This window comes from Nomia melanderi, chromosome 9 (genome assembly GCF_051020985.1).
Source record: "Nomia melanderi isolate GNS246 chromosome 9, iyNomMela1, whole genome shotgun sequence".
NCBI lineage: Eukaryota > Metazoa > Arthropoda > Insecta > Hymenoptera > Halictidae > Nomia > Nomia melanderi.
Genome location: NC_135007.1, coordinates 10949271 through 10974728, shown reverse-complemented (window position 1 = coordinate 10974728; position 25458 = coordinate 10949271). Strand labels below are relative to the sequence as shown.

The 25458-nt window shown below is 38.4% G+C and overlaps 2 protein-coding genes across 5 annotated transcripts in view; both read right to left on the bottom strand.

Annotated features, from left to right (window-relative positions):
- Task6 (TWIK-related acid-sensitive K[+] channel 6) overlaps positions 1-15029 on the bottom strand; it is a 144321-nt gene extending 129292 nt beyond the window's left edge. Inside the window, exon 1 of the mRNA XM_031990137.2 lies at positions 14230-15029. The gene's annotated coding sequence lies outside the window, so the exon portion shown is untranslated. The remainder of the gene's footprint in view (positions 1-14229) is intronic.
- Positions 15030-17352: 2323 nt separating this feature from the next.
- Positions 17353-22809, bottom strand: LOC116432779 (viral IAP-associated factor). Of its 4 annotated transcripts, XM_031990135.2 has the most exons (6): positions 22574-22809; positions 22229-22364; positions 21919-22147; positions 21638-21846; positions 21404-21536; positions 20083-20279 (listed from the first exon to the last, which is right to left on the bottom strand). In XM_031990135.2, exons 1-6 carry the CDS (start codon positions 22574-22576, stop codon positions 20267-20269), a joined length of 723 nt encoding a protein of 240 aa, XP_031845995.1. In that variant the 5' UTR covers positions 22577-22809; the 3' UTR covers positions 20083-20266. The 4 variants fall into 4 exon arrangements, with proteins under 4 accessions (XP_031845992.1, XP_031845993.1, XP_031845994.1 ...); XM_031990132.2 differs by lacking the exons at positions 21404-21536; positions 21638-21846; positions 21919-22147; positions 22229-22364; positions 22574-22809 and adding exons at positions 17353-18240; positions 18321-18450; positions 18511-18587; positions 20503-21050 and having other exon boundaries at positions 18799-20279; XM_031990134.2 differs by lacking the exons at positions 21404-21536; positions 21638-21846; positions 21919-22147; positions 22229-22364; positions 22574-22809 and adding exons at positions 18099-18240; positions 18321-18386; positions 18511-18587; positions 20503-21050 and having other exon boundaries at positions 18799-20279.
- Between the last annotated feature and the right edge of the window lie 2649 nt (positions 22810-25458).

Below are 25458 nucleotides of genomic sequence, written 5' to 3'. Positions count from 1 at the left end.
TCGTTGTTCTACCTGGGGGAAGTGAAATTTGATCAATCTCATCGGATTTCTTCGTTACAGGTTCTAAATTACGCGAAACAGAGAAAGATATAATATTGAATCACTGTTGAATTCGGTTATTGTTATTGTACTTTTACATTGCTGAATGCCGCTGCATTAGGTGATGTTATTAATAATATAGAAATGTTTTCAAATAGTCACAGTTTAATAGAGTGAATCATAGAAATTCGAATGCCATGGCATTCAACGTTAATATATTATTTAAGGGCATATGAATAAATTCTTTGAATTCGGTTGTAGCAGTAGCAGTGTGAATATGGGTAGAAATACACGGCAAGTAGATGTAGACTGTACATAGCCAGACGCACTCAGCATTTAAATCGAATGGTGACAGAAGTGACTAGCAAGTAGATCGAGCTAACTGTGGTCAGACGTGGAACCTTTCTGTCGCACAATCCTAGCGACATTGATCTTAAAGGTTATATTCCTTTCTTGGAAGAAAGAATTCGTGAGTTGATTTACAACAATTCACTTCGTTCTCGAACGGGAGATTTCTCGACAAATTCGGGAACGTTCGAAACTCGAATATCAATTAACGCGACGAATGCCGCACGATTTTACGTAGGAAGATACACAAAATGGAGCGAACGTATCAAATTATTTCACTGAATCGTTTTGTCGTTATTCCACGTTTATCTTGCCAAATGTCACAACATTGGGCAGCATCGTCTATGATATAAAAATATTTGTATCATCGTTTAATTGACCGAATCATAATTATTCAACCGATCTAATCAATTTAATCAATCGCGCCGCGGCAGATCGGTTTCGTCGAGCGAATTGTCGGTGGTTCTTCTTGTCGACCTATTCGAAAATTGTCGACGAAAGATATTTGTTTCTGAAATCGACCGAGAACAGAGCATCCGTTTGGTTGGCGTAACTCGTTACGAGATAAACGCGTTCTCCAAAGGCCACAGCAGAGTTTACGACGAGACGTTATTGAGTCTGAGTCGGCTCGCTCGGTGCAGCTTGCTTTCTGCGAGGGAACATTATTCTATTGCGTAAGTTGCGCATAATTACGAACTTCGGAATCGTATATTAAATTGATCGCAAGAGAATCCGAAGTTTCCCCGCCATTAACGCGGAAGGAACCGAACCCGTAAAGTTCGCTTACAGCGGCGGATAAATTCATTATCTCGGTAACCATCGTAAGATTGTTCGAATTCTCGAGCAACAATCCGGTTCCCTGATTTTTCGAGAAACAGAAAACCATCCTGTTGGTGAACTATTCTCAGTCGGACAGACTGGTAATTGAATATTTCCATTTTTAGCAACGCCGTTAGAGAATATATGTATATCCTATATCATCGATGTTGTATTTTAATGAGAATTCTCTCTTACCAAAAACTAGCAATTGCACACTACTCCCATCGAGTCCGATCGATATAACATACCGTTTTTTTCGTATCCGTTCATTTAATTACCTCCAGCTGAAATTGCGTGTGAAGCATAATTTAAAATCTAAAATATTCGAATTTGGTAAACGCGTATAGATGAATTTTAATACGGACACTTTCGTTAACAACGTTTAGTCCATCTGCGAATGAAATCAAATTAAAGTAGTCCGAGTTGTCAATGGCTTCCCTTGAATGATGGTTCGAAGCACGAAAATTCCTCTAAGCGTCTGTGATCTAATTATTCAATTGCGAATCAGACGAAAGTATTGAATAATGCATCGTGTTTTCAATTACTTAGCGACGCTCGGTCGCAGAAGCTCGATCACGTATCCCAGCGTGCAGGGACGAACGTGTTCCGTTAGGAAAGAACGGCGGCACATATGTAACAACTCGAACGCGAAGACAGGCAGACCTGGCAAAGAATTACAGTCCCATAACGCATGAATCGCGAACAATTTGGCAATGATTTTTCCGCAAACCAGCCAGCGCAGGGATTTTTACAGTCGATTAAACCGTGACAAACATTCAATTTGTCGGGAAATAAATTTTATTCCGAACACGGTTTCACGGAGGAGGGGAGGGGCGGGGGCAATTTCACGTAATCCCCCGATGCTCCGACACCTTTCCCGCCACCGCGGTGAAATATTTTTCTTGCCGTTCCTTCATTATCATGGGATAACGGCGGTAATTATTCGATTATAGATTTTATCCGTTCGTTGGTTAAGCGAATGTGCGAGGCGCGACAAAACGAAAACCTCAATGGAGGTTAATAAGGTTCCCGTCTTAATGTCATTTTAATCGATTCGAATACTATCGAGATTGCTCCACTAAAACGCGAATTTGGTAATAATTCGCGTCAGTGCGCAGATGTTTGGGATTAGAGTGACGGAATGGATCATTACAGGTTGAATTGGGAACTCGATAATATTATAATTGGTACGACGGATATTATCAAATACTCTCGTGAAGATAATGAGGAACCGTAAAAATAGTAATTCTGAATACTTTAACCCCTTGACTTACAATATCGTCAGACTCGCCACGAAAATTTTAAACTGAATTGAAGAAAGCTAAGTATTATTCATTTTTTTTAAATCTGAATTAAGTATTATTTCTCCATTGTCAGTAACCTTTCAAGTAAACTCAGACCAAACGTCCAAATTTTTTCTTTTCCTGATAAACTATTAACACGTTGACTGTCACGGTGGTCACCGATGACCGGATCTTCCGAGTGACTTGAAAACAATTATACCTCGTAAGATAACTGACATCCAAGAAAAGTGTTCAACGTAAATAAATAGATAATAATGTAACATAAGAATAGTACCAAATAGTTGATAATCATTTCTTTTTATCTTCGTTATAAAAGAAAAAATGACACATAAAACGCTGAAGTTTTCTGTGGCGGTCAACGTGTCAACGATAAAGTGGTCGTGTCCATTATAGTTCAGAAATAAATCATAGAGCAAGGGGTTGATATACAATATAGCAAGTGTATCATAATTTCGCAAGAGTTATAATTGTCAAACTATCAAACTTCCGAATTCTCTTTCCAGAAATTTACTTTACAGCTTACGAATAAATGTCAGTGGTTCGGATACGCGTTCCCTTAACAATCTCGCGGGTAATCCGCCGTACACCATACGGATTCCATCGCAATTTGAAACAAAGTCTCGGTTATAGGGGGCAAAGTACGGGAAAGCTCGGAGCGTATAGCCGAACTCAAACAGGCCGGAAGGTGGAAGGTTAATCGGAGCGCTGCATCGTCCGGAATTTCATTATCTAATATAAACCTATTCCTCTCCGGGCGCGATAGTCGCCGAAATATTGTATCAGACTTTATCCCGGCATTGTCGCCGAATCGAATCAGCTCTGTTTTTGGCAAAGCTTCAACCGCTATAGCGCCCTTCTTCTGTAAGAGCGCAAAGGCTCTGCCAGACGATCATTCAAACAGACACGGAATAAGTTTATCGCGCGAAGTATCCTCGACGAGAGGCATACACATGTCCGATATGCAAAATACTCTCGACGCGCTGATTGTTCCGTGGTAACAGCCTCGCCGAAATTAAATGCCGATCGATGCGATATAAATTCACTGAGGAGCACACGTCGCCGAACGCGAACAGCTATTCCCGGCAGCTGGGCTTCATATTTAATTATAGAGACTCATTTTAATCGATCGGCGAACGTCTGAAAACTCGTTCTGTCCTGAATATTTTTCATTTCGGCATAGTACAGGTGAACGTTCAACGATTCGCTGAGAAGGTGTCGCTTTATTTTCAGTTTGCTAGAACTGCTTTCCCAATTGCACTCAACAAATAGATTTTATTGTTCATAGTTCATTATGGAAGAAGTTAAATTTTATTCTATGTCTACGTTTACTTAGAAGTATTATAATTAACCCTTTGAACTCTGTGGGCTGCAATATTGCACCACTTATATCAAATATTTTAACGAATCAAAGAAACTACCCTGAAATTAATAGATTTTCTACACATCCAAATTTTCTACTAAGAAGGAAAATAAAAGATCGAAGGGATGTTATAGCATTTTTCATTTTCACTGGAGATACCATAAAAATTAGTCGCAGTTGCTGATAAACTACAAAACCATCTGGAGTGCTAAGGGTGAATGGTAGAAAAATAATATTCAATTCGAACTTGGGAGAATGAAATGATATTTATATTTGTCAAATTTTATTTGAAATCTTCGCTACAAGTCTGACACGATATTGTAGAGCAAACGGTTAAAGAATAGAAGTTACTGTTTTACGAGTGATTTCATATTGATGAGCACGGAGAGAGATGGATTTAGTTAATGTAAACGGCAGACATCGAGCGTGACACCGCGTAGAGAAGAAAGTTATTCTCTCAAAAGGATAAAAATTCCTGTGCCGACTATTCGTGAAACTTCACGTGTTTAGAGTTTCGATTTTCCAGAATTGCAAAGAAGATTTCCTCTAGTCTGTCCGGGTACTTAAATCAAGCATACGTATTTTCTTCTTCGACTGCGCAGAGCAGGGAACGCAGAATTTCCCTCGAAATTTATACACGCCAGATTTAGAAGAATTTACAACTAGCTCTTGAATTTTACCCCAGAGAGTACGATATCGTACGTATTACGAGCGCGGAATTGACTGCGATATGTCATGCCCGTCGCTGCGAGACTTGCACGGAACGAGTGTGAAATTATCACCGTACACAGTATGTCCTGCTTACGAGAATTAAAGCCTGCGAAATAAATGAGCGAAGGAAAGTAATGGTAACTTTAATTACCTCCTCGAGTACTTTAACATAATTCTCAGTATTCTCAATCGTCGCATTTCTTTCGAATTATCGAACAGTTCACCTTCCTTGGGTTAATCGAAGTAATAAATCATTATAAAGCAGATGGAGTGGTAACTAAAATCGCAGGGATTAATGTTATAGTGTATATCAACAAGTTCGAAGATGCAGAGAATCCACGGAGCGGCAGGGAATACTTTTGGGATTCTGTCGTAATTATGCAAACGAAATCCGTCTTATTTTCGTAACCAATTGATATGAAAATTTATGCTCGGGAAGCGAGTAACGTACTGCATATGAATTCAAAGTAAGTAGGAAACGCGGTCCTTAACACGTTCAGACCGAGGAAAATGCACGGAAAGTTGGCGTAAGTGATAGCGGACTTCCTATAGCCGGACGCCAGGCCAGCGCAATATGACGATCGTTGCATTACCCTGTGATTTCTGATGCGTGCATTACTCTGAAAATTACTTTCGACGGCGGACGTTCTGATCTCTAAAGGGCACACAAACGCGAACACGCGCATAAACGGATGTTAAATTAAATAAATCCTCTTTATCTCGAACTAGAGACAAAATTCGAAACGTCCGAATAAATGAGTACAAAGAAATTCTACTAAAACTATACAATTAATCGAACGATTTCGATCTGCAATAGAAATTTATCGAATTATCATTCCTTCAACCCGTTGATCTACAATTTATTTCTCAATTACGATCGATGCAACTACTTTGACGTTAATAATTCTTAAGGAAAATCAATCTTTACTGCAAAGTATAATAATTGATAACAGAAGAATAATATTTAATTTCGAGTCTGACACGTTATTGTAAGGCGAGGGGTTAATAAACTTTCCGTTTAATGAGATCTTTAGAAATATACATTTACATTTGGTCTAATTCTTAGAAATTAGATTTTAGAAATATTCGTTCGTATTTAGAGCCACGACTAGCTCCATGGAAATAGGAAGGCTGCAGCAAAAGCGAAGAGTGTATTTCGCGTCGGTGCATTCGAGGAAAAAGTGGGAATTCTTCCAGATTTAACATGAAACAGTCATCAATCAAGTTTGTTCCCGATCGACTCGCCTGGTTCCACGATCGCGAAACGTTCGAGCGACAAATCGTCTAAACGACATGGTAGATGCACCTGATGACCCGAAAAACCTACATTAACAGTGGAAGGAGCGGCCAAGAATAAGCTCTAAATGGCGTGAGAATTGTGCAGGCGATAAATGGCTTTATTCAAAGAGAAAATAGCTGGTAAGATAGGTCTGTTGGTTGCCAATTACCGTGACACTTTGCACCGAGCGTTCTTACGACCGGCGTTTATTTACTCTCATCATGAAATGCTGTGGGACGTATCTATTAACCTTTTGCACTCCTATGTCGAGCGTGATGTCAATTTTATTTACAGGTGTGATTCTCTGTCAAGGTATTTTTGAAATAAATTATATTTTTATGTTATCTTCGATATCATTAGTAAGAAGAATCATCCACACTGCGCTCTCTGAAAACTAACTATTCCTCGAAATGCATTTCAAATAAAATATCGTAATAATACAGAGTTATCGACGAAAAAAATGTAAAAGAAATTCGGAGTGCACAAGGTTAATTGGGGTAATCCTACGTCGTGTATCGAAGCTCTATTTATACTCGTCCGAGGTACAATTGTTCCCTGTTCATTGGCCCTTAGAACCTTCCGACGAATCTCCGTAAATAACGTCTTTCTAACGGAAGTTCGAAGCACAACATTCTACGGTGCAACTATTAATATTTATCTCGTAATCTCGATAATCTTATCAATCTTCCAATTATTCTATCCATTTATTCAAATATCCGCGCAAACCATTTCGAATCAACACTCCTCTCGCTCCATTGAATTCCAATAAATTCTTATTCAATTTTCTACTCGGACGAATAAATTTGTACTCGATCGACCACTTACTCGAACAGATTCCTATACAATCGATTACTTATTCATCAGCTTCGAATACTGTTTTATTCTAATCGAATTTCATTCAACATCTCTTATCCGTTACCTGAATCAAATTTCCACTGACATCTTGCACGGATAATGGCGAGGACAATTTTCGTCGGTTTCTTTTCTATTAATTCAACTCTTTGCACTGTCGTTTCTTTCTTAACTATTTATCCATAATTCTTTTGATTATTTTAAGACAGTATAATTGATAACAGAAATATAATATTTAACACGTTGAATGCCAACCAAATTCAATTACTGTAGTTCACTCGATGAAACGATTATTTGGAAACATTTCTATATTACAAACAAGGCTGCCTAATCTCGTGACATTCAACTAGAAGAACGTGCAATAATGATGCAATTCAATCGAAAGATTCAATATCATATTTTTTCCATTTTGTGTATTTTGCTTTATAAAATCGTGCGGCGTTCGTTAATTTGGATTTTAAAGAATTCGATGAACATATATGAAATTCTATTCGAGACTTTCGCCGCGAGTCTGAGACGTATCGTAGATGAAGTGTTGAATCGACTAGCGTGAAAATGTTTATCGAGATCGATCGATCGAATCGCACGCGAGAGTAGAATAAATCGACTTTCTACGGAGTCAATCGATTCTTTTCGGTAAATTAATCCCGTTTATAGAGAAGTGGGCCAATCTCTGCGCACAGTTCCGTGGACCGGTTTCGCACACGAGCGTGTAAAAGTTCGACACTCTTAGGGGCCACACACGCCCACCCCTTTACCTTGCCGTTCCCACGCCACCGTTGCGAGCGCATACACACGAGGCACGATGCCAAGTCGAAAATTACATTCATTTGAAGGAGCCCGGCCGAAGCACGATTCGAGAGCGGACTTCGAGAGCGTTCATGCATGTCATCGAATTCCACCGACACACATCTTTTTCCGTTTGTAAATTCTGTACCCTTCCCACAAACAGGTCGTCGTATTGACGGATCGACGGGAACGCTCGGAAACGGCCGAGCCGGGCGAGCCGGTTCGCAACCGTAATTGCTTGACTGCGGATTTTAGAAATATAATATTTGCATTGTACGATCGTTTGTACGGTTTTATATTTTACAATTGATTTATGGTGTGTATGGTTGTGAAAGGTATGGAATAAGAAATAGTTCTGGAAGTTTAACAAAATTCGATGTTAGCTTTGTTACTTTCGATTGACTAGTAAACGGGTCAAAATGACGCATTCCTGATTTCTCGTTTTGCAATTACTAAAAAGCTAACAGAAGTTTCTCTGGGGAATTATTAAAGCAATTAATTTAACGATACGCAAACTAAATTGTAGATCAATTAAAGCTTCAATTGATGCCAAAGTCACACATTCCTGATGTCTTCCCTTTACAATTATTAAAAGGTAAACAGAAGTTTCTCTGAGGAATTATTAAAGCAATTAATTTAACAATATGCAAACTCAATTGTGGATCAATCAAAGTTTCAATAGATGCACTCTTTGAATTTCTATAAAGAAATTTCAAGTCAATTCGACTGTTCGGTAGTTTCAATGTTAATGAACCGAGTAAACGCATTTTTATCTCATTCTTGCCACCTTAAACAAAAGTTTAGTTAACTAGTGACAAAGTAAATTTGATTATTGAATAGCTTGCTTGGTTCTTATGGCAAAGTGATCGCGTTAGACACGTGTCAAATACATCTCAAACAGTCGGTAAACACATTCAACATTACACTACGCAAATCTCTAAATTTGTCTTCGGGAAACCTTTCACGGTTTCATTAATTTCCCGCCACCGTCGGCGGTAATTAATGCGCCGCGAATTAATACGAACGCTCCAGCTGTAAATTTCTATATACACGGAAAATATTACGTATATTATATCACGGTACTTGCGAACGTTGCGTTAATATATCTTAACGGTTCACCTGCGGCGGCGAACGGCATAAATTTTCCGCGAATTATGTGCCCGGCGAATTCAAGGAGCGACAAAGCAGACTGCTGATAACTTATCGATAGCAACATCGACTTCGCTACTCCGCCGCTGCAATTTATTAATGGTCATACGATAACGATATTCAACCGGTATTTCGGAGGCCGATAGTCGATGAAGCTCGACGCGTCTACTGTCTCTTTCGCGCGAATATTGCTCGCTGTCGCGTACACTGCCGGTCAAAAGTTTGTGGATGTTTGACAACACGTGTTAGAAATTATAAAAATGATTTGACCTGTAATAACCTTGGGGTACCAACATCGTTTACGTGGTTGAATTCATCTTTGTAATCTGCTACGTAACTATAGACTTAAAGATATCAGATCGATTTAAAGAAGTCAAGGTCACCTTGACATCTCGAAACCATCTAGATAAGATTTGTGGCCATCAAGAAATCATCCTCTTGGATCACTAAGTTTTACTTGAAACATTTATGTCTATAATAAATAGTTTAGGGGATAATTGAGTAACTTTATACGAGACACTCTGAATAATGTGTTCCTCACTTTCCTTTTTAACCAGTTAACTGTCTTTGACTACATTATTTTTTCACATAAACATGTAATTCTTTGTTTCGCTTTGATCTTTCATTAAAATATACTCTACGTGCATTCGTCCCGCGTTCGACGAGTACACGCGCCATTTTTAGGTTTTATTGCGCGCGGAACGAGAGGTTTTTCCAACTAAATTCCACAGTTAACTGGTTAATGTGTATATTTAACTAGTACGTATAGACTCTTCTGTGGTCTATTATCAAACACAAGAAGTCTCAAGCAAAGTTTCCAAAAACGACTGATTTTAATTTAACACTAACGTCCATCGAACAGACACTTCTTCGTATGTCTCTGATAACTGCCTCTTTGATTGTTCAACTCGTCTAAGTTGCGACAAAGTAAACTTTAATCAAAGAAAAACTAGAATCACGTATGTTCGTTCTCAAAAAGAATTCGGCTCTGAAGACGTTAACGGACACAATGGTCCGAAACTTTTGTCCGGCAGTGTACACTCGAAAATTATAAATTCGGAGTGCGCGTCGCGTCTGCGCGAACGGATCGCATTATCAGTCCAATCCCGCGGAATGCATTATCGCCGGGTGCCGTTCGTATTTCCGGCTAAAAATAACGGAAACGTCACCGCGAATCGATTGATAACTTTCGAACGATAGGCGTTTCGGGCCGCGATTTTCAATCCGATCTCCCCGCGGGAATGCGAGCCGGTAATTTATAAAATAAACACATCAAAGAGACTCGCGGGGGTGGGGGGAAGGGAGAAGAGAGAGAGAGAGGAATCGGTGGAAACGTCGAAAGAAACTCGTTAGGAAGATGAGCCTTTGAAATGGAAATAAAATGGTCAAAGCGCGGCGGACGCCGGCAGCTTAAGATCGTCGGCGGAAGTTCGATAACGAAAGTAAACTTTTACAATGTTCAATAATCTCCGCGGCAGACCCTCGATTAATTTCCAAAGCCGACCTCCTACCCCTTTTTTCTTCTCGCTTCCTCCTTCTTATTTATTTTCCCGTTGGCCCGCTGGAGCCGGGGATGTGTCGGACTCGGCGGGACGGGTTTAAAAATTAATTTCAACTTTACAACTGTAGCCGGGCGAAAGTAGCGGAAGACGGAGGAGGAACCGTGTTTGCGGAACGTCGCTCGGAAGTTTTGTTTAACCGCGGGCGTCTCACTTGAAATCGAATCGTTTGTTCGGGCAACGACTAACCTGCAAATTATTCTCGATTTTTCCGAACGATTTTGGTGGAAGATGCTTGGTCCTTGTGTTGGCAACCAAAATGTCTACGCTTATCCAAATGCTAGTATGATTTTTCTATTAGAATATTTCCGTGTGAATCTTCTATACCCAAAACCAAAATCGACATAAAATTACAAAAATGACAATCCAAAGGAGTTTTGTTAAATTTTCCGAACGAGACAAAATTACGTGAGTTTAATTACGTAATTTCGTAATCAATTAGTATAATTTTGTCATTAGAATATTTTTATGTGAATGTTTTATACCCAAAATCAAAGTAAAACTACAACAATGGCAATCCAGAGGAGTTTCGTTATATTCTCGAAACGAAACAAAATTATGTAAGTTTCGAAATGGGTACTTGATTGCGAGCTTACGAATCGAACAAAATTATTTCTACCACGAGATTTGTCGGATTTTGAATTGCGTTCTTCAGGGTCAATGCTTCTAAAGAAACTTCGTGGAAGATTCTTGCGCGTGGTTTTAGTATACGTACAAGTAGAAAGAAAAGGAAGTGAAGGGATATAGAATATACCGTTCTTTTTGCCAGTGCAGAAAGGGAGGATCGTGCAGATTAAATTCGCCGGGATTATATAAGGAGTACCCTCTGTTTTCCATTTTAAGGAGCATTAAGAGACTATCCTAAGAGGATTTGATTGTTGGCCCTTCAAAGAAGACGCTCCTTTCGGGAAGCGTTCCGTTTCGTTCCGCGTTTCCGTAACTGGTTCACGAGCATGTTTGTTTATCGTGGATCGCCGCGTTTTCGGAATCTTTCGGAAATACCTAGGTCGGCGAAAGTGGGATTTCATTGAGGGCCGGGTCGCCGGATGAGGCCGCCATTCAAGGGGAGCCCGGCCGAGTGGCAGATGATGGAGGAGTGATCTATGAGCTAATTTCAAGACGATTCTAGGAGATCTTTCATCATCCGGTGTGACACGCCGCCGCTTCCTCGATAATTTATCGGGATGGCTTACATGCTCGACCGTATCGATCTTTTAATGTCGTGAAAGATTCGAGCTTTTGACCTGGGCTTGCTACAGTGAAATTCAATGTTCCGCCGAAGAGAAACGGGGCTGATTTAGAATGTATTTCACGAAATTTGGTTGACGATTATATTTTTAAACGAAGGATTCGTAATTGAATACAGATGAAATATTTCGCAATAATCTAGGTCAATGAAGAACGTAGAGTCAATCTAACGAAATAATCCCACTTCAACTACAAACAATCCACTACCACTCAGTATTTCGATTTCAAATTGTACATTCATTTAGACCACTCTAATCTGCAAGGTATCAAAAATCAATAGCAATTATCTACTAAATATTAATTCCAGAATTGAATTCTCCATTTCACGAAGCGAAGAAAAATCTCTTTCAATTTTCAATATTATGCAAGGGGAACGTGAACTCGGATTAATCCGGCGACAAGAGATTTCGGCAGTGAATTAGCCATTTCGAGTGCCGACGAAAAGCAACGTGCTTCCAAATATTCGTGACAGCTAACAAGATTCTCATTTAGGTGGTACAACATATATGCTTGACACGTGCTTATCAACGTCACAAAGGAGCAGTCAACGCGCGGCGATAACGCAGTTAGGGTTTGGCCCAGGCCTAGGAACTCGCGCGCGAACATGTCCGAGTGTCATCGCGGCTGATGCCTCTAATAGAATTAACAGAAGCTGCGGCGAGGCGCGGCGCGGGCGGAAAACATTTGAAAGTCGACGGTCGGAAAACTGGCAGCAACGGTGCCAGTCACGTCACCGCAATCCTCTGTTCAATCTGGGATACGCGGACAGTTTGCCGAATACCGGATGCGATCTCCTCTATCCGCGGCGCGTTCAACTTGCCCCGGCGCGTGATCCGGGGATCCATGTCCGGTCATCAACTTTTGTCGCGTCCCTGCGATTTTTCGGACGTACACGCCGGCGACGGGGATCGCCACGCACGTTTCACGCGGCAAATTAACGCTCCGATTGCCGAGTCACGTTCATAGCCACGGGAACGTTGCTCGACATGTCGACGACTCTTCGGGCGAAAAGAAGCTATTTGCTGAATAATTTCATTTCGACGGTCGTCAATGAGCCTGCATTATGCATCCAGCGGTCGCTGAGTCGCGTTTCGGATCGTTGTCTGCTCTTTCCACTTGTAACGGAAGGTGCGCGCGTAATGTTTGAACATTCGAAAGTGGAAAGTTGTTTCGTTTGGTTTTACGTGGGATGTTGACTTACTCGTTTGAGAGATATTTTGAAGGTATTGGGTACGTTGGATTTATGTTGAATGTAAAGTGAATTAGATCTTCGAGTTTCTCCGATTGCAACGTAAAGTGATTTGTACGTGCTTGAGCTTCTGTAAGTGATAACTTTAATATCTCGGGGCACGGCGCGCAATGATTCAGGGGATTGGGTTACACCGCACGTGGGTTACTGAAACATGTTTGTATCTGCACTTTAATCGCTTCAAGTAGAAAGTAAACACAATTTGTGCCGGAGTGGAAAATTTGTGATGAAAACGTTGTGCGTCGAGCTTTCGTCCATTTGTTCGTGGCTTAAGTATATAAATACTCCGTTCCTCCTGTGTTTGACATTTTTGCGCACGCGGAATGTAATTTTCGAACACGAAAACTACAGTGAAAACGTACAATGAACGTTAATTACATTTTCGATATAGTTGTATCAACATTCATGGTATTAATTTATTAATATCTTCATGAAGGCACGTTCCTTTTGTATATCGTACTACAAAGTTCAATTTAAAACTAATTACCAGATCCTGTATAATACTGTTACAAACATTCTCATGCGTACTATAACGTTTCACAAAAAAGACAAGCGAACAAAAACTTCAATCAAACTGCCACATTGAAGCTTACACGTCCAACTACCACAGTCATTAGACAAAGCCCTAGATGAAAAAGATTAACACATCGACTGTCAAAGCAGCACTCGTCAAAGTTCCTTGTACAATCTAATCAACATTCCCAACCGAACAAACAAAAATCAAAAACCTTCCCAATTACTCTCAATCTTCTCGCAAGCTGAAAGGTTCAACATTCAGTTCGTCCAATATGTCGCCGATGACATTAACACGCTGAATGCCGCACGACTTCAGAGTACAAAATACTCGAAATGGAAGAAATATGTTAAATCATTTGATTGAATTGCGTTATTATTACATGTTCATCTAGCTGAATCTCACCGTCTCATGTATCATTGTTTATAATACAGAAACCTTTTCAAATAATCCTCGTTTAATCGAGTGAACTGTAATAATTCGATTTGGTCGATGGTCACCGGTGACCCCCATAGCGTTCAACGTGTTAACCTCCATAGAAAAATCGGTATCGGCCGAATTCGCCTGACGCCGCGAAAGCGAGAGATATTAACAAAAATGAAAACAGCGACGTATGAATCACGCGTTCACGCGGCCACGGGGAAAAATGTGGCCGGGCCCGTGGCGCATTGTTTCCCGTGGCCGGACGCGGCGGAACCGGGACGGACACGCAGTGGTCGGGGACGAGCTAGAGCCAGACTCGGCAGCGGAGGCGCACGCGGCCACCGGCGGCGGACGGATCATCGCTCGAATCGAAGCCAATTACCGGCGTCGGCAGACACCAGCCAATCGAGTAAGAAACTCGATCTCGGAAGGGTGCAACCGTCGCCGGGAGACGCGAAATGCGGCTGGGCATCCCTTGCAAGACATGCTCCCCGATGAAAATGAAGTCGGAGAACAAAGGGGAATAGGGTAAAGAAGCAAAAGCACGGCTGGATAAAAGAAAATGAAGGAAACTAGCGATCCTTACCTTTCCACGTCACGGCGAGGTGCACGCGAAATCCGACCACGCCATTCTCTCTCTCGAGGCACAGCACCGCACTGCACCATATACACACAAGAACCACACTTCAACACATCCTCCACCCCGCCCGGAGATTATATTCTCTCCCCGTCTACCCTCTCTATCTCTCTCTCTCTCTCTTTCTCCCTCTCTCTCTCTCTCTTTCTCTCTCTCTCGTCTACACCTCCCTTTTACTCGTCTATTTCGTTCTTATCATCACTCTGGTTCTACCGGTTCCTTGTCCCGCTTGTTCCTCCTTCAGTTACCTTTCCTCGTCAAATCCACCCCCACCCCTTCTCCTTCCTCTTCCCTTTCCACCCGCTCACCCCTACCCCTTTTCTCTGTCTTTCTGTCCCCCCCTCTCTCTCTCTCTCTATCTCTCTCTCTCTCGGTCTCGGTGTGTCCCCCAAACCGGCAGGAAAACCTTGGTACACGGCCTCCCTTTTCTCCGGCACCCTTTCTTCTCTTCGTTCCTGTTCTCTCTGTTTTTTCTCTCCCCCGAGTTTCGCGCACCGAGACTCGATCACCGTCCGCGGGGGTGGGCCCGCGAGTGTGTCCGCGCGGCGCGAGGCGACCGGTGAACGGGGATCGCGATAGACGACCGACCGACCGACCGTCCGTCCGTCGGGAACACCGTCAACGATGGCAGGATCGACGCGGGATGGAGGTTAGGAGGAAGAGGAAGAAGAAAAGGAAGCACCTCCCTGCGGCACGCGCGCGCACGAGAGAGAGAGACAATCCAGCATCCAGCTACGCCCGTGACAGCGTCTGGGCAACTACTGAGGACGATCTGCGCGGTTCCGGCGCAAGCTTTCGTTCCGATTTTGACCGGCCGCGGCGCCACCGGTCCCCCGTCATCCCTTTTCGTCAAACTGCCTGCCCGTGGAGGGACCATGGGTGCGCAACCACCGCGTCCGACCACGCGGGAATCCCCGGCTTCGCCTCGGGACCGCGAACGATCCTGCCTCGCTACGTCTTCACGCTAGCAGCCCGCCTTTGTGCGGCTTTTCGACCGGGGCTTGATACCTTCCGGTTGAGGGTAGCCAGCTCCCCGATCCACCGGGGACCGGTTCGAGTAGCCGCTTTTGTGCTCGATGGTCCATCGCATACGAAATTGATGGGGATTCTAGATTGTTTGATGTTGATGGAGACACTTGCCGATGGAGCCTTGGAATTGGGGTGACGGTTTCAACCCCTTGTCTTCGAATATCGGGAGAAACTATTTTGATCCTCGAAGTCTGTTAGGAGGAAGACTTTGGCTTTCGGTGGGAGTAGTTTCGTTTAGATTGGGGGATGATTGGTTGGTTCTTTGTAATCATGATGAAATATTTTGTTAGTTTCATTGTTCGACGGGAAGGTTATTTTACTTTGTAATGGAATATGAATAATGAAATAATCGATCTGGTAAAAATTACGCTGGGTGTAAGGGTATTTTGAACGAGTAATGTAGAGGATCCTCTGATGTAGCTAGTTTGCTAATTCCTAAATATATGTCATTCTTTTAAGCGACACACTTGTACCTAGTTGGATTGAATACTGTTTTTTTTGTTCTATAAAATAACGTCGTTATTGTCGTACGCGAATAGCTTCAGAGTTTGTATAAAGATTCGTCCAAAACTGTTTAATACGGGAAAAAATTGTAATCGATGAATGAATGATTCTAACTAACAAAGGTACATTTCTGCGATTCTCTCCTTTCAGCGTACATCATTGGATAAAATGGAATTGTACTTTATCTATTGATACCGTCGTGACAGGATTGTCAGTAAATTCTAAGGTACATGGGATAGAACGATTTCTCGATTTACGAGCAAAAGCCAACGTGTAAATAGCGACGAGTCGACGATATATCGTGAAACGACACCGTGACTGGAATAGTGAGAAACCTGCCTTTGATTTTTATTCTATTCCCTTCAATAGGTCTTCGGTGTAACGTCTCGGTAGTTTTTGAAAGATCTCGTTGACATCACTCGTCTATTGTTATTACACATACCGAATAACATATGTTGTCAGATACGCAGAGGATTTTCCAATTTTGTGAGTGGATTGCAAAAGGGAACGTAGGAAACAAAAATTGTTATGCGGTGTCGATAAATCAGATTTATTGATACGAAAACTTGCTACTAACATAATACATTGAATCGATATATATTTATAATGAAACCTAATCTTTAGCTTCATAAGTAATATCTTAATTTTTGTGAAGTTTCAATTTCCTTTTTTTTTTAAATAAATATTCAAATAATTTTATTTGTATCGATCTATGTATTACTGAATGACTGTACAAAATAAGTGTGTTATTAGATCCATTAATTAAGTATAATACCAGTAATTTAGTCGTGTATTAGGAGGTCAATTGCTCAAGACTCTTGAGGGGCGTAACTCTTCGCGCCCTTCATGAATAAATAATATAATACTGTAATTAACAATTAAAACCTGCGCGAGGTCTAAATTATACGTCAGTTTCAATCAGACAAGGAAATGAACATGCGGACGCAAGTAATATAAATACAGTATCGTGTACGCTGGTGGGTTAGACTAATGGAGCATGAAACAACCCGTTTTGTGGTCATATGATTAAACGTATCCGATACTGAAATGACCCATAGACATTCGCTTGGTAGCCGTTTTTCGTATTCCTCCGATGTTGTACACGATAACGCAGATTGCAAGTTGATAATGGAACTGACCATTTTTCTATCCTTGCTTCGGTGTACACTCCAATTTATAAAAAAACGTATCGAATAATAAAATTGTATTTTATTTGAAAAGTATGAAAAGAGCTACAGTATGTTAAATGATGTTAATCGAGAAATAAAAAATTTTAAGTATCACGAACAAAAAATGTTATGACTAAGCAATTGTCAATCGATAAAAAAAATGTCAACGTTTTTTTCTTAGTTTTATTAATGTGGGTCATCTAATAGGAACTGAACAAAAAGAAATTAATGGTATCGATGTTTATCTGTGTAAACAAAATTTGTTTTACTCGGAAACACAAATTATAAGGTAGTACAATTATATGTAGATAGACAGTATTTATTTTATAATTTATTTTATTGTCTTTGGTTTCTTGAAATGGTGTACGGATATTTCATTTAACAAACATTCGTATATTGCTAATAATATGCGAACGTAATAAAGTAATTAATTTTTAAACGTAGTTACATAAACACTCACTAAAAAGTAACATCGCCTTTTAGGTACATATGGAATTAAGGATATGTACGTAAAAAATATACAGAGATATTGGCAAGACTGTATACAGCCGCAAAGTCGATAAATTTTTATAATACTGACGCTTTCATTAAAGAAATTAATCTTATTCAGTAGAAAAATATACATTTCTTAACATACACTAGATACTTTCATATCTATTAACAAACAGAATTCCTTTAACCTAATTCATAATATTGCTTATTTGTCAAATGATATAAAAAAACAAGAATACACGCTTATAAAGAAACAATAAAAACATATAAACTTAATGAAAAATAAAATATGTAAAAATAAAAGGAACTTCAAGTAAGTAAATACTGTAAAAATTTAAATTTATAAATTTACAGAAGGATAAGTAATATCCCATAAAACATTGCTTTTTCTAAATTCATAGGTACTGAACTGTTGTAAACAATGTCGTTACTATTACTGTCGATACTCTTGAAAATCAAATACGATTGCGGCAATACGATTGCGTAAATCATATATTTCTATACCCTATAATACTTTGATAATAATGTCTTTGGTTTCTCTATAAAAGTCTAAATAAAAAGTAAACAAATATAAAAAAATGATTTTCCCATGTAGCGTAACTTACCACTTGTTCACTTATTTTTATGTCGTCTTACGTGATTCTCGAATGCACCGAGCTTACTGTATATTTTTTTACATACGCTACATGTGAATGTTTTGGAATGATTGCGAGCGTAATGAACGCCATGAAAGACTTTTAAATGTTGAATTAAAGACGATCTGTGTCTGAAACCAAATTGCCGTCAGTGCGTCAATTTCGATATCTGAGAATGATGCTAAAGGATCTTCGCCTCTTTTCATTTTACCTATACGCTTTAATGCACATGTCGCATTCGTATGGTTCTTTCAATCGGCCGCAATGAATGAAGTGTCTATTGAAATGATATTTTCGATTGAAAAGCCTACCGCAGCTTTCGCAAAGTATTACGTACGTACCTAAAAAGAAATTCGGTAACAAACACTACGGTTTTTGCTGTTAATAAAATCTGACATTACCTCCGTGTGCTGCTGCCTGGTGTACCGCCAATGTGCGGGCCGAGGAAAACATTAGGGGACATAACACACACTGGAACCTATAAGCGACTTTCATACTTTACATACCACAAAAATAACCAAAGGTCACAAAGAACCATATATTCAATAAATAAAACATTATTGTACACCTCAACTAAATTGTTGTTTGATATCTAAATAATGCTAATGAACCAGTTACAACAACAGAAATGAAAGGTTTATACTGAACATTATTTCTTGGCGGACTTATTTTTCCAGTAACTTACTTACCTTTCATCAATTGTATCTTTTTCAGAATACTCCTGATCTTGCAATGTATCCTCCTGATACTTAACTTTTATGTTTTCATCAGACTCATAGAAAACTGCATCCATGCTCGACTTAATAGGAGAATTATTACTGTCATCGGTAGATGCATTATATTCTTTCCTTTCTATTGTAGTTAAATCCTCAAGAGTCTCTTTTTTAATATCTTGTTGATTGTAACAATTGTTTGTATCGATACAAGATGATTCAGTGTCTTGTAATTCACATGATGAAGAAGTTTCAGGAGTACATGTTATTAGCCAACATGTACTATTCTCATCAAAGTCTTCTTCTAAAGTATCAACAGTTGAATAACCAGTGTTGACTTGATAATTTATATCATTTTCTGTGGTAACAGAACTTTCTGATAGAAATTTGTTTTTCAGTGACATCATGTGTTTTAATTTACTGGTTGCTATCCAGTGTGAAGCACAGTCTTCGAGACAGTAACTACAACAATCTGTTGAACAGCTTGGTTCTTTTTCATCAACGAGTTGTGTGTCTTTGTCCCAACACTCTGTTGATGTTACATATTGTGATTTATGTGTATCTATTTCATTGTCATTTATATCATATTCTTTTTCACAAATTCTACTATCACACATTGTACCAAAGGAATTAAATATTTCATCTGAGTCCATTGTATACTCTGTGAAGCTAGTTATTTCATTTGCATCCTGGAATTTGTAATTAAAGTTACTAAATATTTCATTACTTGAGAAATCAATAGGATTTTGTAAATCCACAGCTTCAGTTTCTTCCAAAAAAGAACCATCATGAAATTCAGATGTTAATTCTGTTGATATATCATGTGATATTGCAGGCAATAAATTTTCTTTTGGCTTCTCAATTTTAGTAGTAGGCACTTCACATTTTTTGCTTTGTTTTTTGGAGAAATATCTGGATTTTTTTCTTTTAATGCAAGCTTTCGAGTTTCCTTTGTCATCCATGAAGGAGTACATATTCCAACTGAGTGATTCTTGCCATACATCTGTGAAACTGTGCTCTTGTTTTCTTCTACTAGATGATCTTCTATATTTGTTACCTTTTTTAATACATTTCTTTTCAGAAGATGAATTACTCAATACTGTTATCTGATTAAATGAATTCTGTACATTTTCTTTGACATTATTACAAATTTTACTTGTTTCATCTAAAGTTACTTCAGTAACTTTTTGTGGTTTCAGATTATTTTTTAATATATTAGGAATTCTACGACTAAATGTTTTAGTAGACATATTAGCTTTTTCCTTAAAAAAATTGTGTTTTAATAAATAGTTCCAAACTTCTCAAATTTCAAATTGCAAAAATCTTCATGGCAATCAGCCATAGTCTATTTCATTTCTTTAACATTTTTACATTTCTCTTGGGTACTATTTTCCTTTTTAAATGTATATTATTTAACTAATTATACATTTTCTGTTACTTTGTATCACTTATTACAGCTACAAAATGTAAGATTGAAATAAATCTTTAAAAAAGGGTATACTATCACATCTTTATAGAAATCACAATAATCAATTTGCAAAACTTATTAATGAAAAAAAAATAAGAACATACACAAATTATAAGGTATATAAAATAGAAAATGAGATTCAAATATAATTGGAGAAAAATCGCGCGATTTCATTTTAAGTTTAATGTAACTATTGTAGCAAGTGAGCTTACCTAATTTTTCCAACGAAGCCGATGTTTGAAATGTAAATCGCGAATGTACTTTCAAGCATCTTCATTATAACAGCCGTTATTTATAAATATTTTTATGTTTTTAAAAGAGAAGTTGGAAAAATATTAATATTTTTAAATGTAAATTCTCGATCACCACGCGACGTACACTGCTAACACTACTGTCCGTCATGATCGACAATCGAAAGTACGTATACTATCTTGCCGGAAAACTATGGTTATGTTTAAAGATACCAGAAAGAAACATTAGACGCCCTTGAACGGGGTAAAATGTAAACACTTCAAGAAAGGATATACACGTTTCACGATGAAAAATACATGTAAGACTTTCTGTATCATTTAAATTTTTCTATAGAATATATAATAATTATCATTTTCTGATTCGTCAACTTTTAAATGATTTGATCAAAGCTGTCAAGTTATGAAAGTTAGTCCAAATGTAAAAATTTGTATGTATACAAACTGAATATAAAAAAAAAATAAATAATATTGTCCATTCATCGTGTATTTGTATGTGAAATTGTTTTTTGTGAAATATGTTTTATTTATAAAACATATTTATTTATAAAACATATTTCATGTATGTTGACAACGAAATTAACAAATTTTTCTGTCAGTGTAAATTTCTTGATTTCTTAGAATATGAATTGTGGAAATATGCAAAGTGTTAATAATGTAGTGGAAATCATAAAGTGGAAACAAGTAATATGATAATAAAATACTTTATTCTGGTAGTATGATTGTTAAGTGTAATAAAATTTTAGAAGTAACAAAAAAATGATATATATGTGACAACAGTGATAAAATAAATAAAATGCTTTGTGTTTTACAATATTTAAGTGTTGATTTGGTTTGTGCGATTAAGAAACATAAATACAATTACCAATCATTACTGTCAGACACATCATCACTTTGATATCTTAGTGTAGAAAATAATACATCTCTGACTTTTGGCTTTGGATCTTCGGTAATCTTAGTTGGTACAGCTTCTACTTGACCCAACATCCATTCCAATTCTGTTGTAATATAAACATTTATATTAATAGTATTAGTTACAAGTGTATAAGTTATCAATTGCATGTATTATTATTCTTTATTAATTTATAATCATATTTACCTGCTTCTGTTAATTTCATGCCTCTTAATTCCATTGGTCCAATGAATTGTTTTACCATACTTCCATTATGGTAGATAAAGATTGTAGGAACTTTAGTATCTGGCCAATTAGGAATACAAGTAGTTGAAATACTTTTTAAAAATTTTGTTGTTGGAAACTTTCTAGCTAGATTGGCTAAGTACTGATTTATAAGTGTACATAGTGGGATGCTAAAAATCATAATCAGAATTATAAATGGTTTTTTTATTAAGTTTGTTTTCATTGACCAAATTTTATCATACCCGTTCTTATACAAATGAAGGACTACCCAAATACCATCTCCAGCATTGTTTACTTCCTGCACATAGTCTTCTGCTGATATTTCCTTGACTTCCCCATACTTGGATTTGTCAGCCAATGCTTTTATCTCTGCTATTCTCTTACGCCGATATTCTAATAGAACCTTCTCATCTTCTTCATCTTCTAGTTCATTTAATTCATCTAATGTCTTAGTATCTAAATCATCAGTTGCTGTTAAAGAAGAAATAATAATATTCATTAAAAACCTATGAACAGTATATAATATAAAATGAATAAAAAATACTCAATTACTTCGTCCAGTTTTCTCGTTTATAGTATTTTCCACAATGTCTAATATCTGTTCCTCCGTAACTTCTTTTTCCTTCTTCGGGAGGATCCCTTTACTTCTGAGAATATCATTCCACTCTGTATCTTCATTTGGATCTTGCTATAGTAAGAGGATTGAGGTTATGTAAGCATAAAAATAAAAAACTTATAGAAAAACTGTATTTTAACTATATATTAACTATATAACAATAGTTGTAACTAAGTCAATGATAATTTTGGAATTCAGGTAATTTTTGGTACTTTTTATTTGAAACCAGAGATGTCCACCTTGACCTAACCTTTATTTGGAACAGTCAAATCTCCACTTACCATGGTGAATGAATGAAATATTAACGCAATTCAGCACAAAGAAGTGATTTGCAATATGCACTTCGATAAATCAATGGATTTGTATACTTGACGTGACAAGTATGCAAGTGTCACACCAGTCGTGATCGACAGCTGATCACGTTTCACTACAATGAGATCTGCTACACACCCGTACCCTTCCACACGGGCATTTATGGTATCATCAATGACGCATTCACACTCCAATCCCATTCTATTTAAAAACTGTGTCATTAGGCGGTGGCGCCCCTCACGGTTACGATGAAATTGTGAAACGTATTTTTATGTTGGTATTGCGCAATGAAATATTATTCAGAATTTCCCTATTTTTAATAACTTTACAAATGGGATGTCTCGAAAATCTGACATTGCTATTCCAATTATTAGAATAAGGAAGGAATGACATATAGAATAAGACTGAACATTAGAATTACAGTAAACACCGTAAATACTAGGATATGACTAAGCGTATAGTAAATAATGTTAGAACACCTGAATACACGGTTACCTCACAAGTTAAATTAATAATGTTGAGCTTAGTATAGTAATTATTTTTCATTTACAGTATACTTATATGCGTAACTGTATATGTTACTCGAATGATTCATTCTGCAAGAAGCGCATGCGGTACCATGTTCAAACGGCAAGAATCATTTGAACAACCTATAGACCGTGTCGCGTGTAATCAGAGAAACCGGTTAATCGTGCAGCTGTGCTGGACCCACGTCAGTGTTTTGTGTCCCGCACCAAATACCTAAAACCAGTTTGAGGCATCACCTCGATAATATTTATAGCCATATGGAATGATAATTTCCATTTATAACGGTACAGCGTTATCCCCGAGACCCACACTTACATTTAGATTTCTCAAATTAAACTTTTTTTCTCGAGCGCACTCAATTAAATTCGTCACGGAACTCCCTGTAGCGATACAACACAATCGGAGTCTTTCCATTTAAATTTCAAATATATCCGGACGACGATTGATAAAACAATTTTACATAACTCCATTTTCGTGTTTTGAATAATGAACTACCAATTTGGTAAATGTTGAATCTTCATGGATATCCTATTTACCACATGATCATTGTACTACACGTTTAAAAACGAAGAAAAACTACTGATAGTAATTGCTGATTGCTACTTTATCTTCCCATCTTCAAGGGATAAAATCATCAGTTAATACTAAAGCTACCGAATCGATCAAAATGACCTATTCGTGAATTCTTTTACAAATATTGTCTTTACTCCGAGAGAGTATTGAAGAAATTGATTTTTACACAAAGTGAATTATAAGTTAATCGAAATCTCAGTAGATGTATTTAGAGCTTCTATAGACAAATTTTAAAAAGTCAACTTGACCGCTCGGTAGTTTTAGTGTTGAACAGTTATCAGAAACGGTACGAGATCCAATAATGTTCGATTGCGAGTTAGGTTTAATACAGAATGCAATATCGCGCTCAGAGACGAAGAAGTCGGATTAATTTCCCCTCGATTGCAATGCGATGCATGAGCTTAATTTGCACGCAACACACCGAGAAACGCTCGATCCGTTTTCACGGTGCTTTCACGTCGCGTGCACCTTTGTGTGGCGGGGCCTTTGTTGCCGGACCACATAAAAGGAACATGTTTCTTCGACGACGGCAGGCAAATTGCAGAAAATGTGTATCGATGGCCACTGACGGATGAAAGTGAACACGTGTATCCTTTTGTGTTTCTGCCTGTAACGCGAGAGTAGAGATTTTTTAAAATGATCGCGGGAGTCGCGTTTCATCGGGTTTGATTAAAATCTCCGTAATTGAAAGCCACTGATCTTCGAGAAAAATCGTTGCGGTTACGCAGTTGAACGCGCTAATGGCGTGTACAGGGTGTCGAAGGAAAGCTAGCCGTTCCTTTACACCGAGACGAAGTTATTTTGTTCCTACGGCAATTTTTGCGTTTCGACACCTTTTATTCGACGAACGGAGGGGTCACGTTATTTAAGAATTTTAAGAGATTCTTTATTATAATCTGACGTGACTGAAATAACTAGTTTCTGAAAGAAAGTATTCTAGTTGTTTGTCCCAATAATTTTATTCTTCGATTTTCGTGTTTGATGGGAAAATGGAAAATTTGCCGTGCGCCGATACGAAGTAGGATTCGATGAATCGAAGAAAAGAAAAATTAGTTGAAAATTTCTAAAGTGTTTTTAGGGAAATCAGTACAATGGAGGCCGCCAGGGAAATACTGATCAAAGCTTCCCTCGCGTGAGTGTATATTGCACGCACCGTTTGCGGTTATTGTTTTCCATTGTTGTGCTCTCCTTTTTTTCCGAAAGTATTGTTTGGTCGAAGCGTTCGCGTTTCCGGTTGCGTGCTAGATTGGAACTTAACCCTGTATTTAGGCATGCGCAACTCGATTCACAGGAATTTCTGTCGTTTGTATTGCGCGCCGCGTTGGTATCAAAGGGACATTTAACTGTGAACAAAACGTACGTCGCAATTGTGTAAATTAATATGCCCCTGATGAAACGCGATGAGATAATGAGATGACGAGGCACCCGACGAAATTCTTCGGTCAATTAAAATCGTATTAGGTCATAATTACTGGACGGCGGATGTTCATCGAATTTGCAACATTTCGAAAGCGAATTTTGGTAAATCTACAATTGCACAAAATTTGATCGTAATTTCAGTAGTATTTACATTATTCTCGACTGTACGTTTCGTCGATTCTGTAAACAGTTTTAGCCTTTTCGTCTGTCTTCGCGTGCCTAAGGTTGGTCTATTAAATTCTGTCGTGCTGTTCCTTACATCTCCCTTTCCTGTGCATTGTAAGAGCACAAATATCTTGCTTCTATTGTCTGGCATTAGTTCACCCTCCGATTT

Excerpts from the sequence above, each read along its gene's own strand:
- LOC116432779 (XM_031990132.2), bottom strand. The coding sequence starts at position 20,072 with ATGTCTACTAAAACATTTAGTCGTAGAATTCCTAATATATTAAAAAAT. Across the intron at positions 18,451-18,510 it reads CCAGGCAGCAGCACACGGAG|GTACGTACGTAATACTTTGC; the intron begins GTAATGTCAGAT and ends ATTTCTTTTTAG. Across the intron at positions 18,241-18,320 it reads ATGTGCATTAAAGCGTATAG|ACACAGATCGTCTTTAATTC; the intron begins GTAAAATGAAAA and ends ATTTGGTTTCAG.